General features: G+C 42.7%; 1 protein-coding gene across 2 annotated transcripts in view; it reads left to right on the forward strand.

Moving 5' to 3' along the window:
* Positions 1–16,261, forward strand: part of kiaa0586 (KIAA0586 ortholog) — a 215,379-nt gene that overhangs the window by 165,003 nt on the left and 34,115 nt on the right. For both annotated transcript variants that reach the window (XM_039741637.1, XM_039741636.1), the window contains exons 18-22: positions 2,849–3,036; positions 5,199–5,305; positions 7,302–7,486; positions 10,360–10,534; positions 10,628–10,832. In XM_039741637.1, the coding sequence (XP_039597571.1) occupies positions 2,849–3,036; positions 5,199–5,305; positions 7,302–7,486; positions 10,360–10,534; positions 10,628–10,832 (860 nt within the window). The remainder of the gene's footprint in view (positions 1–2,848; positions 3,037–5,198; positions 5,306–7,301; positions 7,487–10,359; positions 10,535–10,627; positions 10,833–16,261) is intronic.

The following is a 16,261-nucleotide window of genomic DNA, read 5'->3' on the forward strand; positions in this document are numbered from 1 at the left end:
AGAAATCACTCAAACTTCACAAAGACCAGACGTCGTAATGTGGTCTGCAGCTGCCAGGAACGTCCTCCTCATCGAACTTACCATTCCCTAGGAGGGGGGTACAAGCACCTCAAGTACTCCTAGTTGGCAACTAAGTGCAGAGAGGCAGGCTGGGCGACTTCCATCTACTCAGTAGAGGCCGGATGCAGGGGCTTCATAATCAGGCTCCTGTGGTATGACTGGTACCAACTTACAGCTGGCAGAGGAGGTGGAGAAGACATAGCTACTGGTTGTGGCTGTGGAGGAGAGCTGCTTTATGGGACTTAACCACACTGTAAGGTCAGCTGTTGGGGTTTTGGGGGAAGACATCCCCAATTGGAGATGTAGTGGGTAGGGGGCGAAACATCAGTGAGCAGTGGCACCACCAGCTGACCTAAAGGGCACTGGTGGAGAAGCGTCAAGCAAATGCCGCGCAGAAATAACACCACCTGTACAGTAAATGGACCGATTCAGATGCACACATTCCAGTTGTTGCTGCTTTTCACATTTCGTGTTCTCCTGAAATGTTCAGTGACAGTTCCACACTGCCCTCTTGTGGTTTTAAAGCTGTATTGCTTAGTGAGAGGTGTAGCTATTGTCCTCTATTAGTCCTCTGTCTGGATTAGTGGCCAGAAGCACATGGCAGAGGACTGACGATTTTACTGACTTTCTTTCCAGACGTCACACTTAGCACCATCAAGTCCTCAGATGCCTTTTTTGTTTTGCTTTGTGAGTGTGTGTTTACCTAAATAGTTGGAATTCTAGATTTGCTCTTCTTTCCAGCTGACACATCAACTTTCTGGGAGGTTAATTTCCATTCAGTTGGTGGAGACGCCATCTAGTGGCTGAAGAGTTGCACTAAATCCCACCCTATGCTTGTTTAGTGATTTCCTGTAGGACCCACCAGCTTCGATCCAGGAGCACTGAAGGATAGATAGACAGATTGAACGTCTATAAAAAGTATTAATCCCCATATACGTTTTCTGATTTTATTGTTATACTAGCTGTGTAAGGCCGTGCTGTGAAAAGCCCGGGGTCCTAGAAACTATTGAAATTGTCAGGCAAAAAAATTGAAATGTAGGGATGTCAGGTAATTGAAAGGAACTACACTGGGCATCTCTCTCCTAGGAGGATTTGTTTTGCTGACGTGCTCGCCTAACTTGTGTATTAGCAGCTTGGCGACTTTGTCTTTCTTCAGATGTTTCGTTTGGCCGATGTGCTCACCTCGCTTCTGTAAAAGCGGATACGCGAGTGACTCTCTCTTCAGAGGTTTTGTTTTGGTGATGTGCTGGTCTCACTTGCGTACCCTCGTCGGTCGAGCCCCTTACCCCGACTCCACCTCTCACTTCTGGGCCAGACAGACACACACACTTTCACACGTAGACGTTTATCCTGTATATAAGATAACAGTGAATCACAGTGGATTTAATTAGATTTTTGTGGCACCGATCAACAGAAAAAGCCTTTCTGACTTCAAAGTATAAGCAGCGCCTGTATTTATCAAGCGTCTCAGAGTAGGAAAAACGGTCCTAAGTGGCACCTTGCTGGGGGTGAGTGGAGGATTCTTCATAACTAATTCTCTTGTAACTTTGTCCTTTAAACTCCATTCTCTCTTCTCTTTTTTTCCCCCCCTCACACTCGTGCTTCTCCCTTTTAAAATGGGGGACGTGGTACAGTTGTGACGATTAGCAGCTTCCGGCATCAATTACGGCCACGGGCAATTCAACACCTGTACACTTAAGTGCGGGACCACCCACGTCGTGCACGGGAACCGTTCCTGCCACGCTACCATGCCCCTACCACAATTGAAACTGCGAGTGTGGCAATTATTTATTTAAAATGGCAATCAGCCACAGACCTCACTTTACCACATACTTATAATCATTTATATATATTAAAAACCGCAGTGGCCCTAACACTGCCCACTGCTGGTCACCACTCTTAACATCGGCCAATTCTGATGAGGTTCCTCGTACCATCACCCTTTGCTTCCTGTGTTTGAGCCAATTCTACACCCAGCTATACACATTTCCCTGAACTGCCACTTCTTTTAGTTTGATTCCCACCCTCTCATGTGGCACCTTATCAAAAGTCAGGATAAATAATCTCATCTGCTCCACTCTGTTCATTTCTTGTTGTTGCTCACTGATAGAATTCCAGCATGTTAGTAAAACACGACCTCCTTCTTCTGAACCCACGCTGACTGTTCAGAAAAGCTCCTGTACTTGCCATGTGATGCTGAATTGTATCCTTAATCATTCCTTCCATGAATTCACCTGTGACGCATGTTAAGCTTACTGGCCTATAGTTGTTTGGATCTGCCCGGTCACCCTATATATACATATACAGTATATGCACATACTTCATCCAGGTGGAAAGTCTGAGAAGTTTCTGGTGTCCTCGGAGATGACTAGTGGCAGAGAAGAAGCCTGAACATTTAATGCCGGAAGGCGGTGGAAGAATAATGATGCCCCAAAGCCCCATGATGCACTGACACAACAGACACTAACTTTGGAGCATGTAATGCTTTCTACATCCTCCCCTCCCTCAGACCACTTTGCCTGAGTGGTGGACAGCAGATTTGAGAGCTCTAAAGCCAGTATCTTGAATTTTGCCCCCTGAAAAGTGCTTCACAACGGCCCCTGTCTGCCTCGCTTTGTCCTGTTTGTTAAGACACTCTAAAGCCAAAACTCCTCTTCATCAGCCTCTGCAACTCCTGCTAAGTCATTTGTGGATCTCAGTCTCCAGTGACACACCTTGTGCTGACCATCCAATCTGTTCATAGCTTTGTTTTATTGTGTTTCTTTTGTTAATTTTTCTTTTCTTACAGCCGGAGTCTGAAGATGAGGGAGACTTTCCAAAGAGCATTGAACTTTACGGAGACGCGGGTCCTAGCGCTGCCCCATACCATGGGCCAGTCTTCCCACCGCCCGCTGCTGTAGTCTCGTCAGCTCTTCAGGATCTGGCCGAAGAAAGGAACGAGCACAGCAAGATGCTGGAAAGTCAGCTGGTGGACTTGTGAGTGCCCTCTACTGGCAGCTTTCGCCATTTCCTCCTCCTTGTATATTCCTCTTTTGCTGATGGTCACACTTGGTTTTATTTGCCTTTACTATTGGTCAAAAGTTTTAGAAAAATTTAATCAGTTGAAATGTAGTGAGTGACCTAAAGTGGTGAAAAGGTAAGCAGAAAACTTCTAGAGGTTTAAATTTAAAGTTTAGGTCAGCAAAAATTTCAGAATATGACAAATGGGCCTTCTTCAGGGAACAACTACAGATGTTCTGCAACAATTCAAATAAATGAAGCCTTGCAAGGTGAAGCAAACAATTTGCACAGGTATCCCAGCTTGTGTCGATTACTTAAAAACCCTCTGTCTGTCTGTCTGTCTGTCTGTCTGTCTGTCTTAAAGCAGAGTTGGAGCTGGCAGTGTTACTATACCCTCTGAGTCACAGCTCAGACTATCCAAGATGGTGACACTTCCTGTTAAATGCCAGGCAGGCAGAAAGAGGCGGGTCCAGGTGGACAAACACTGGAAGTGATATCAGAGGTGGTGAGGTTGTCAATCACCTGGTCTGTAGAGGGAAGAGAAGAGGTGTTAGAATACAGTGCCACCCTGTGCATTGGCAGGGAATTTGCACAACCAGAGCCTTTAAGCTTCCCCAAGGCGTATGTGTGTAACAATATATATGATATGTTTTTTTTTTTTTTGCCAACCTGAAAAGGCATGTGCAGCCCTGTCTTGTTCGTCTAATGTAATCCGCAATTGACTGCACTCATATTGCAATAAGGGCACCAAATGAGAATGACGCTGCTTTACTTAACCATAAGCAGTTACATTCCATTAACACATAAGTAATCTGTGATGCCAAGGTGAGGCTGACTAACATCGTTGCTCATTAGCTTGGATCAACCCATGATTCATTTGCTTTGAATAAAAGTCATTTATTTTGAAAATAGCTTTGGCAGACATGATGGTGCTGTACGTGGTGGATGGCTTGTTGGTAAGTTAACTGGCCCAACCCTCAGTTTTCCATATGGCTTATTCACTACGCACTATTCATTGCTTCTCTCGCCAACCCCCCCGGCCTTGCGCGACATGCCAACCACTTTACATCTCTGCCACTTGCGTATGTGGGTTCCACTTTCACCAAACAACAAATCTTTTAATTCTCGCTGATACGCCTCTTCATTGAGAAGAAACCCTACTTTTCCCTGAGGGCAATACGGATTAGACGATCTACAAGTCTCCGACGTAAAGTTTAAATCCAAACAATATGTTTGACCTCTTTTCGCTGTTCGGTTATTTTACCGAGTAATAATTTCCGTTTGTTTGCACTAATGTGAACTTAACTATCATGTTGTTGAGACTTTCAAATTTTAGTATTTTCATTATCTCTAACCTGCTCCGCATGTGTATTGTGCCAGCGTTTTTGAATTCTTTACGATGTTCTACTTTGTCATCTACTCTTTGTCTTTTATTTCTGGCCCCGGGGTTAAGTCTCTTGGCACAAAGTCTTGTCTCACTGGACGTGAATATGTCTCTCTGAGAAAGTCACCATGATTTTTTTTATTTTAATAGATATTCACTTTAGTAACTTATCTACTATTTGCCATTTTTGCCCATTTGATCACCAATTGTGGAAGTGATTGGAAGAAGCATGGCTTGTCTAAGTCTAGTGCCCCTCAGGTTTCCAGGCTGAAGGTCTTGGCAGTGTAGTTGCCAGTCCGGACGATTGGGCCAGCCATTACAGCCGAACAAAGGGGAAGTACTGCTATAGTATTGTCAAAATATTTTCGAAATAGTCCTAAAGAATTGATGCGTCCACCTGGCCAAAAGCTACAAGCTGACAAAAACAAGTGTGCCATTATTTCTCCATAAAATGTTTCATCAGCGTTCGGGGTCTTGTTTATGTGAGGAGGAAGGAGAATCACAAAGTCATCCATAAACACGCAGGTAACTCGAAAGATTAAACTTGTCTCACATCTGATGCTGCTCTCAATGTAAATTGTCGCCGGTGACATCTGCTCCTGCATTGACATGAATTTCTGGAGCATCAGCACTGCTTCTACAGGATGAGGGGCCGCTAAGAATGGCCCATTGGGTGGTAAATCAGCTGGTATCGAGGTGCACAGTGCTGACTCTCTGACGCTGGGTGACTGACTTCTTGTGTTTTTTGCCACAGAGTGGAGAAGGAGATCTTGGCGCAAGTGATTGCTCACATGTATCCTCCTGACCAGCCTCCAGAGTTGGACAGCAACGCAGATGAAGACAGTTTGGCTTCAGACATAGGTGAGGTTTTCAATGACAATTTCTGTGTCAGAGTGAAGTGTGTATGTGTTTAACGTGTGTTAGAACCAAAGGCGGAAACCTCTAGAGTTGCTTTGCCTAATTACCTCACCATAGTGCTCATTCCCCACCTTTTTTATCACTTGAGGCTTTGATCTTTGGGGGGCTGCTCTCTGTGAAACAGAAATGCAGAGCCGTCCCTTCCTATATGCAGATCACGAACTGCGTGTGGGTCCCGTGATCAGAGTACAGATTTATCGTTAGGCATTAGGGGGCCTTAGTTGTCCGCGATTTAGGAGCTCCATTGGGCAGCCAATCGGATTGCAGGTTTTTGTTGATTGGTTTACTTGACTTGAGTCAGATAACTCCACCCACAATCCCAGTCTTTATCATAGTGTCCCCGGAGGCATCACATAACATCACTGACATATCATGCAAAGCGACAACCTCCTCAACAGAGCAGAGCTCTGGGGGTCCACCGCTTGACTCTTTTGGGGTTATTGCGGTTATCATGAATTGTCAAATTAATGTCGCAGGCGGTCATCTGTTGTAATAATTTTCCAGTAAGGAGCACAGAAAACAAAAAAAAAATGAAAGCTTAAAGAAGAAGCTTGTGCTGCATTTGTAGGTGTGTTTTTTACAAATCTATATGGTCTAACTTCCCGTAAGATAGCTAACGTTACATCAGTTAATCTAGTGCTTTACTGGAGTAACAACGGAGTAGCATTATGCGTAATAGTTTTGATATCGAGTGTTTAATAGATGTTACAGTGCCTAGCTGACACATGGATGAGGTTTGTTTAGTACAGCCGTATAAACCTCAGGACCTACGAGTAGACGCGCTGATTCGGCTTGGCTGGGGACGGCGCTGCTGAAATGGATTCACTTTTGCACGCCTTTTGATGATTCACCTGCCCAGTAATCCGACTTTGCACTTCTGTTTGTCTCCCCAATTGTCTGCTGTGTCAATTAAGTTTCAATATGAATATTTATTTTAATATCTAGTTGTTTTCTGCCTTTCTTGTGTCACGTCCAAAAATTCGTTTCAGTTAATTCTTAACATTGCAATCTTAACGTGAGTGTAGACACAGTGTGCAATGATGACATCGTTACTCCTCCATTTTGGACTTTCACTTGCCATAAGTTGAACAAGATGTATTTGGCTTATTAAAAAATGTAAAAGAAATTAGTTAAAACGATGTAAAGAACTTAATAATGAGAAGGTGAGAAGAGTAGCAAAGATCAAACAAAGTAATGCAAGTGGGTTGAAGAATGTGATGAGCAGCCAAAAAGTGTGATGACCACAAAGAGAAGGATAATTAAAATAAATGACAGACAAGTGTAGAATGAAAGTAGATGAAGCTCATGACATGCATGTACTGGACATGTTACTTATTGTGACCACTACTATGCGAACAACAGCCCTGGGTTCAAATACCATCATTATTAAAAACAATACCTTTGACACAGCAGGCCCCCAGTACTTTTCATTTTCTTTCATTTTCCTTTCTCCTCTACTATAGTCGTCCTCCTCTTCCTCCTCCTCTCCGGACCCCAGTTTGTCTGGGTGGAGCAGAGTGGCTTCATTTATGTACCTCTGATGCCACAACATTCTGGGTCAGTCGCAACATTCATACAACAGAGAAGTCCTCCATTAGGTTCCTCTGGCGGCACCCAAGAAATCCATTAGAACTTCCTATTTGGACTACACCTCCCAGGCAGCTCTGCGGGCGTTCACATTGGAGTCACACAGTCAGATGGATGCTGTCAGCTGTCATACTAGGGGAGCACACGGCCTTGTGAGGCAGTCTTCCTCCATCCTTACCCATCACACACCACCTTTCTTGACAAGTTCAGTTTGACAATGTGAATGAGTTAAGGGTTTCTGTCTCAATCTGTGCTGTGATGTCCAAGCAAAATGACTTACCCTGTGGTTGGCACAGGTGGCATGGGTATAAGATTCCGAGGCTGACCATTAACTCTTTTTTTTTTTTGGCAGTGGAAGCTGCAGGAGGTGCTGGCCTGCAGCTCTTTGTGGATGCTGGACTGCCAGTGGATTCGGATCTGATCCGGCAATTTGTGAACAAAGCAGTGGAGGAGATTGTCGCCATTATGTTGGGGCAGAGAGAAGGCGTGAGCAGAAGTCGGACTCCCCCACCTTCAAACAGCAGAGTAGTCTCCCCGGTACTCCACATGCTTTTCTTTTGTGTTTTAAAGGAATGATCCGCCCGAAATTTATTTATTTATTTATTTTTTTAATGATATTATTTAAGTTTACTCCTGTGTCTGTTTGTTTGTCTGGGTTAAATCTTGCAACTGATTTTAAATCCATTTTTGGTGAAGCGAATTTCTTCACATTTTGCCCACGTGTTCAGTATCGATGACAATACAATAATTCCCATTAACACACACACACACAGCAGTGACAGAGAGAGAATGTAGAGAGGTATCGGAGCATACGAGTGAGAGACGCATCGGGTTGCGCCCACGTGCCTGTTCCAGTGAGTGGAGTCGCTAAATATGTGTGCTAACTTTACTTGTTTACTCTTGCGAAGCCTTGACGATCACGGTGAGGCAGTATTGCCGTAAGCTTGCCGTTCTGTCTTCCATATTTTTTTTTTGCAGCGACCGCGTGCTGATCCCATAAGAGCCTGAACAGAAACATAGAGACCAAAATATAATTTGTTTTAGTATTTAAATAATTCTGCAAAGAAGATATATAATACTTTTAAAGAAACTTCCCATTCATGAAAAATGATTAAAGAAAAATCATTTGTAAAATACTTAAAAACTAAAAAGTAAAACATAAAATATATAAAAAATAGTTGTTTAAGTAAAACGATTTACCTTAGTTATAAATGCACTCAACAGCAAAAAATAAAATTTTCCTTAAGCATAATTTTCAAGGTTATACAGTATGTGACTAAATAAAATCTTGGGGCACACATAAATTAATTCATTCAATCAATTAATAGAATAGCTACTTTCATCATACAATGTTATAGTTTTTTTTTATATTTTAATTCCCCACCATACTAAACATCCATCCATGATCCAACCCACTATATCCTAACTACAGGGTCACAGGAGTCTGCTGAAGCCAATCCCAGCCAACACAGGGTGCAAGGCAGGAAACAAACCCCGGGCAGGGCGCCATACTAAACAAGTTTCAAAAAATGTTTGAATCAATTCATTTATGTGCACCCCAAGAATTTATTTAGTCACATATAACAACGAAAATTGTGCTTAAAGAAACATTTATTTTTTGCTTCTTCGTGCATTTATAGCTAAAGTAAATGAAATGTTTTACCTAAAAAACTTTTGTTGTGTATTTTCTGTATATGTTACCTCACATACTGTAGATTTACATTGATGGCCCATAAACATTTTTAATCTCTCATCTACATGGAGAATGGTGATAACAGACTTTATACAGGGTGTCCCTAAACTCTGGACACATAGGACATTTATAACTACCGTATATACTCACATATAAATCGGGTCTTCAAACCCAAGAAATCGATCATAAAATCAGACCCCGTCTTCTATGCCGTTCAAAAATGCGACACTTAATTTATTATTTTTTTTTATATCTTCTTGCCTCCTCCAATCTCGTATCAGTTTCTCAGACGCATTGAATTTTGTTGCAGCAGCACAGTTACTAATTTCTTTCAGCTTCTAACGACGTTTAATTTAAAACGAGCAAGATATTTTCTTCTGATCAAACGCTCCATAGTAGATAAGGGATGCTCTTACGATAAAGGTGTATGACAGTGTGAGATACAAAAAACACAAATCAGTGCAAACGTCACTTCGGAATAGTTCGGGTATTACCATGTGCTCACGTAGGCATAATAGAGAGAGAGGTTAGGAGCACACGCTGATACAGCACATTGCCGCACCCACATAGAAAAAAGACCGTGTTCTCCGTGGTTACTTTCTCAGGTGGGCATTAGCATATCATAATCTCTTGTACCAATGCTGTGAGTTTTGTGCATTCGACTTACATGACCGACATTATAAAATACCAGAAATTACACTGTAAAATCAAGTCCAGACTTATCCGCAGGAGAACTTATCTGCGAGGATATACGGTATATTTTTTTTTGCCCCACAGATTAAATATGAGTTTGTCGAAAAAAGAAAGAATTGAACTGCTTCTTCTCAGTGGACGTGAAGGAAGGTCATATCGAAAGATAGCAGCTGATTTTAATGCACGTCATCCCAGAAGGACCCAAACTGGCTTTTCCACCGTGGTGAAGGTGTTTAGAAAGTTTAAAGAAACAGGCAGAGTTAATGCATCGGGTTCATGTGAATCTCGCAAAGCGCATCGAACTTTGCATGACAAATGGAGGAAATCACATATTTCAACAAAATAAAATGTTCATGTGTCCAAACTTTAGGGACGCCCTGTAGAATGGATGTCTAATACTGGACCACAGCAAACAATATAGAAACATCCATGAAAAAAATCTCATGTTGCTCATGTCACATTATCCACTCATCAAGTGTTCACATGGCATCGAGCTTTAGAATTGAAGTGGACATTTGTCAAGAGTCCTGTCCTCCATTCAAAAGCTCGATCCCGTGTGAAAGAGTTTACTCTTCATGCGCTGCCCTGATTTTCCAGTAGTATTTATTTAACAGAATTTTAGCATTATGAGTATATGGCTGGATGACTTGACGTGTAAATTATGTGACACAAGTACACTGAGATTTTTTTTTCCTTGAACATTTCTGTCTTCATAGGTACACATTCTGTCAGAAAGTTTGTTACCTCCATTGTCTGTGAAGACAAGAGATTAAAAATAAACCACGTGAATTAAGTAACATATAAAAATAAATGTCATTTTTGGGTAGATTACTCCTTTAAGTGTAAAGATTGCCGTATCAGTATAATAAGCTTTTATAGCATCTTTTATGGCAAAATGGCTCTCAATACAGTCCATATGCCATTCACATGCCAGGGGCAAGCTGGTGGATTATAGCCTGAAGTGTACTAGAAAACACACACCTACACCGTCATTCATATTGCCTTTTCTTTTCTTTACCCTCAGATACCTGTGATTGCAACTCCAATACCAACACCACAGCAGAGCCCAAGGCATACTCCCTCTCCTCCACCCAGAATGCCTACCCCTGTTGGAACCCCTGACAATTCCGAGGAAGAATCCGCACAGGAGCCTGAGGACACACAGGATGTCTCACTTCATGCCGTAGTCCAAAGAGAAGGTAAGTAAGCCTTAGATTTTTGGCACTAGCCCACATTGACAGCACTTTGAAGATGCCACTGAATTCACTCGGTGTTTGTTTTTGGACTTTCAGAAGAAGAAGCACCATGCATTGTGGAAACACCGGCATGTACTCCAGTGCCATCTCCAAGAGCTCCAACTCCATCTTCACCTTCGATTTCGGAAATGACTCCCAGTCCAGCACCTTCTCCTCATCCTAGTAATGCTTGGGAGAATGCTGAGCTGCCCCTGGAAGAAGAAGACCCCAGAGCTGAGAGTCCACGATCCCAGAAACCAGTGTACGGTGTTATGTCCCGGGTGGCTTTTTCTCTGCACTTTCTCTCCTTCCTTACTAATGAGAGTTTTCTGTTCAGATTTCTGAGAATTACTACTACTATAAGTGCAGCATTTATCATACCAAAGAACACTCATGGGTTGTTATTTAATTATCGTACTCCCCCACTATGTGATGACAACATAAAGGCGATTCTGAGTGGTCCTGCTCAAAGTGAGCTGGCCACCATATGTTTTGATGCCTGCAATATCTGATGGTTGGCTTGTATGCCTTCCGTAGCTTCCAGACATTCAGTAAATATGAGCAGCACTCGGCACTATACATCACAAATGACTACACACCCTCTGATCATAAAGATATACACTCACTGGCCACTTTATTAGGTACACCTGGCTATTATCGGGTTGGACCCTCTTTTGTCTTCAGAACTGGCGTAATTCTTCGTGGCACAGATTCAGCAAGCTGCTGGAAAAATTGATCAGGGATTCTGGTCCATACTGACATGATAGCATCGCACAGTTGCTGCAGATTTGTCAGCTGTACATCCATGACGTGAATCTCCCATTCCACCACATCACAAGGTGCCCTATTGGATTAAGATCTGGTGACTGTGGGGGCCATTTGAGTCTAGTGAACTCATTGTCATGTTCAAGAAGCCAGTTTGAGATGATCTGAGCTTATCCTGCTGGAAGGAGCCATCAAAAGATGGGAACGCTGCAGTCATAAAGGGATGGACATGGCATAGCACTATACCACCACCACCAGCCTGAAGTGTTGATACAATGCAGGATGGATCCTTGCTTTCGTGTTGTTGCTCCTACCATCCGAATGTCACAGAAGAAATTGAGACTCATCAAGCCAGGCAACATTTTTTCAATCTTCTGTTATCCAGATTTGGTGAGCGTGCGAATTGTAGCCTCACTTGCCTGTTCTTAGCTGACAAGAGTGGCACCCACCATCTGCTTCAAGATTTCCATGTGTTGTGTGTTCAGAGATGCTCTTCTGCATACCTCTGTTCTAACGAGTGCTTATTTGAGTTACTGTTGCCTGGCCATTCTCCTCTGACCTCTGGCATCATTGAGGCGTTTTTGCCCAGAGAACTGCCACTCACTGGATATTTTTCCCTTTTTCAGACCATTCTCTGTAAATCGTAGAGATGGTTGGACATGAAAATCCCAATAGATCAGCAGATTCTGAAATACTCAGAGCAGTCTGTCTGGCACCAACACCCATGTCACATTCAAAGTCAAAGGCAGGTCATCTTGACGATGTCTACAGGCTGAAAAGCATTCAGTTGCTGCCATGTGATTGGCTGATTTGATATTTGTATTAACAAGCTGTTGAAAATGGGGAACCCAATAAAGTGGCCGGCGAGTGTATATCTGTCTAAATTATGGCCATTACAGTTCACCGAAAGATAACAGAATTTAAATTTATTAAACATACATTTGATAACAACATATAAAAATATCTGCGGTGGGTTGGCACCCTGCCCTGGATTGGTTCCTGCCTTCTGCCCTGTGTTGGCTGGGATTGGCTCCAGCAGACCCCCGTGACCCTGTATTCGGATTCAGCGTGTTAGAAAATGGATGGATGGATGGATATAAAAATATGTCATCAATATCTGTAAAATAAGTACAACATAAATGAGGCACCATTGCTTAAATCTAAGGCTGGCAAAAAGGAGTACATCCTTTGCTAAATTCCACAAGTATGTAATATTCCAGTACTCGGTATGTCCGCCATTACTTTTTAGTACAGCACTAATCCCTCTTGGTATGGAGTGTATGAGTTCACGGCATATTGTCAAGTCTGTCCTGTTCCACTCACGGAGGACGACCTCCTTGAGTGCTTTAATGTTTGACGGGAGGTGCAGCACAACTGGTGTCTTCAAAGTTCGCCTCAGGTGTTCCATAGGGTTAAAGCCAAGTGACATACTTGCCACTCTAGCACTTTTACTGTCTTCTTCCTTAAGAATGCAGCAGTTTACCTGGAAGAATTTTGTGATCATTGTCATGTTGAAAAATCACCCAATAACCTAGACAGTCGAGAAAATATACAATGTTTTCCTGCAAGGTTTTTGCACTACACATGTGAATTCCTGATCCCATCGATAAACTGCAGTCCTCCCACAACTTGAACACCTCGTGAACTTCTCACTGTACTCCTTGCATTTGCCGCGTCATAAATTTAGGTGCCATCATATGATTCATTTTGGCCTCATCAGTCTAGAGAATAGATTCTCCAACGTCTTCACCTTTGTTAAAATGGGATTTTTCCTGTGTTATTCTCGGCAAAAAAGACTTTGTCACGAGGTGACAGCAGTGATGGCAGCCTGATATTTTCATGATGCTTGCCACAAGTCCATACTTTTTTGATGTTCTGTGTTACTTTTTGGCAGTTATTTACTAATCCTCTTGTACTCTTGGCTTCTTCTTTGTAATGAAATTGTTTCCTTCTTACGTCTTCAAACAGTCCTCTCCCATGTGGTGCTGTTGCCTGCATTAAATGGTTAATCCGCCCAAAAGTTATTATTTGTTTTTGTTGCTTACGCAATGTAGGTGGTGGTTGCGGCCAAGAACAAATGTAATCTCGTGTTTTTGTGGAGAAAGGACATCATAACATTCCTAGAATGGGACCCTATGGTGTGCAACACTGGACAACGTCAAATGCTGCGAAAAACATCCGTGGATGTAACTCGTATCGCATAATCCACATTTTCGTTCTGCTGTCATATGTTCAAAACATGCAAAATGCATACTTGTCTGCTAAAATATTCTTAAACAATAAACAGAGCAAATCATAAATGGTAAACTCAGAGCCTCATTAGAGTCACTTTTTGAATTGAAGGCCCGTCTCTTCCCCTCGTTCATTGGTCAAGAGTCCTGTCTCCAATTCAAATGCACTGCATTGTGGGATTGTACCTTTTTCCTATTTATTTTTTAATGCAGAGTTTTCCAGAAGTAAGTATTAATAGCATTTTTACAAAGAATATGTGCATTTTGGACGTTTTGAGCATTTTCACGGATAACTTGACACGATTGTGGATTGTGTGACACGAATAACGTGAGGAATTTTGGGGACATTTTTCACATTGTTTGCCTCTGTGAAGAGTTGTCCACCATATGGCCCCATTCTTTAAGAAATGTGTTGATGTTTTTTCTCTCCATGAAAACATGAGAATGAGGTTAACCATTTTTCTTGGCCACCACTGCAAACCACATAGGGTAAGTAGCATAAAAAAAAATAATCCTTTTTTGGGTTGAGTATTCCTTTAAGTCTGGGAGTCTTTCAGTAGGTTGAGTCCCACTTAACTGAAGGTAAACTGAGTGTACCTGATTGAGTGGTGTGGCTCTACAGACTCATCTGCTGATCACTGCCCCTTATCTAGCCTCGGCAAACATATTTGTGACTTTTATTATGCCATTTTTGTGATTGCTATTTAATTTCTCAACATGGCCTTTTATCATTTTTGTTAAAAATAACACTATCATGATATAGGAACCTAAAATTAGTTAAAAAAAAAGACAGCTGGGTTTACACTGTACTAGCTGAAGTACCTGGCAGTGCCCAGGTATATTTGTAGAATGGGTTAAGTAAAAAAAAAAAGCAGAGGTCGTGTGTGTGTTTTTTATTAAATGGTAACCCTGTTGTTATTGCTAACTGTCCCATCCATCAGCCCCACTGCCTCTCTATCATTGTCTCTACTCTCATGAGTCGAGAGTTTGTTCTTTTTGGGCCTGATCGGGTTCTAGAATTGCAGTAACTCCTTGCTGGGTTGTAACCGTAACTGCCATCTTAGTTCGAGGTGGACAGCTCGCAGCGTTTAATTTATGAAGAAAAGCCAACAAAGCAGGAGTTAAACAACAACCTTTTGATGGCCCCTTTGTGTTGTGCGCCACTTCTACTCTCGCACAAGCCTCACCCAACACCCCTCTGCAAAAGCCCGCGATACTCCTTTTAATATGACAGGAGAGAGAAGCAGCCTGGGTAGTAAATAATGTCACTTCTGATTGTTTGGCTTGTTGGCTGGCTTTAGTCTCTCCAGATGTTTCACTTGCTGTGAGCCAGGAGGTGGCACTGTTGTGCAAACTCTATCATACAGGAAAGAAAAAAACAGTGAGACCTCCTGGGACAAAATTTTTGGTTTCAAATTAGTCTGTCTTGTCCATATGGTCCTAGAGAGCAACTAATGTAAAATGTGGTCCAGATCGAGTATAAGGTGTGGGATTATGTAGGGAATGTACAGACAGACAGACCGACCGACATTGTCTTATATATAAACGTCTAAGTGTGGAAGTGTGTGTGTCTGTCTCCCTGGCCCGGAAGTGCGAGGCTACAACATGAAGCTCAAAGAAAGCGACTCTGTCGCCAAAGTGAAACCACCAAGAAAAGAGAAACTCACTTAGCCGCCGATACACACGCGAGGCGAGCACATCGGCAAAGCGAAACCACCGAGGAGAGACAACCTCGTTTAGCCGCTAATACACAAGCGATGCAATTGATTGATTGAAGTGCTAGAATCCATGGTTTCTAGGAGCCTGGGCTTTTTACAGCACGAACTTACACAGCTCGATACATACTGTAAAGTGCCTACAGCGTAAGCTATCACATTTAATGTTAGTCGAACTCAAGTAAAGGGGCTTCCTTGTCCTTAGCAGAGAATAAAGCACAGGACGAGAGCACCACCAGCTGCTGCTACAAAGCTTACAAAGTTTCACAAAGCTTTTGCCTAAACTTCAAAAAATACATAAGCAAAAACTAGACAAAAAAAAACTTGAAATGGGAATTGTTTTGCTTTTATTTAGCAAAAAAAAAAAATGGCAATGAGGTAAGTAAAATTTACTCGACAAGAATTCTTAAAATAGGGTAAATAATGATAAATGCAGATTTTCTGATAAGTCAATAATTCTTACAATAAGGGAAGCAAATTTAATGTCATGATAGAAATGCTTTTCACTTGCCTAGATTTAATTTTCTACAGCATACAGTAGTCGGGGTCTGGCCACACGTGCAGCCCCCCGATTTAGTTGCCCCAGGGTGACTTCAATTCCTTGGCCCAGAGGCCCCTGGGGTCCCTGAATTGGCCTACACGCAAGGCCCTCTTAACAGCATTATAGGCCCCCGGGCAAAGCAGTGCACTAGGGCCTCTAACCTACACAACATACATAGATTAGCATGGGGCCCCCGGGCAACTGCCAAGCATGCCCATGCGTTAAGACGGCCCTGCCTGGACACGGTTTGACTGTTGCCTCCAGATGGTGCCCAAGTAGCAGCAGCTAGCTGTGCTCTCGGCCTTTGCCAAGCTGGTATCTATAGTAGGCACGGAGCTGGACAGTTTGACATCCTTGGCAGAGCGACGGGCGCTGAGCAGACTCCTGTCAATCATGGAGAATCCACTGCATCCACTGAACAGGATCATCTCCAGACAGA

This window comes from Polypterus senegalus, chromosome 18 (assembly GCF_016835505.1).
Source record: "Polypterus senegalus isolate Bchr_013 chromosome 18, ASM1683550v1, whole genome shotgun sequence".
Classification (NCBI taxonomy): Eukaryota; Metazoa; Chordata; class Cladistia; order Polypteriformes; family Polypteridae; genus Polypterus; species Polypterus senegalus.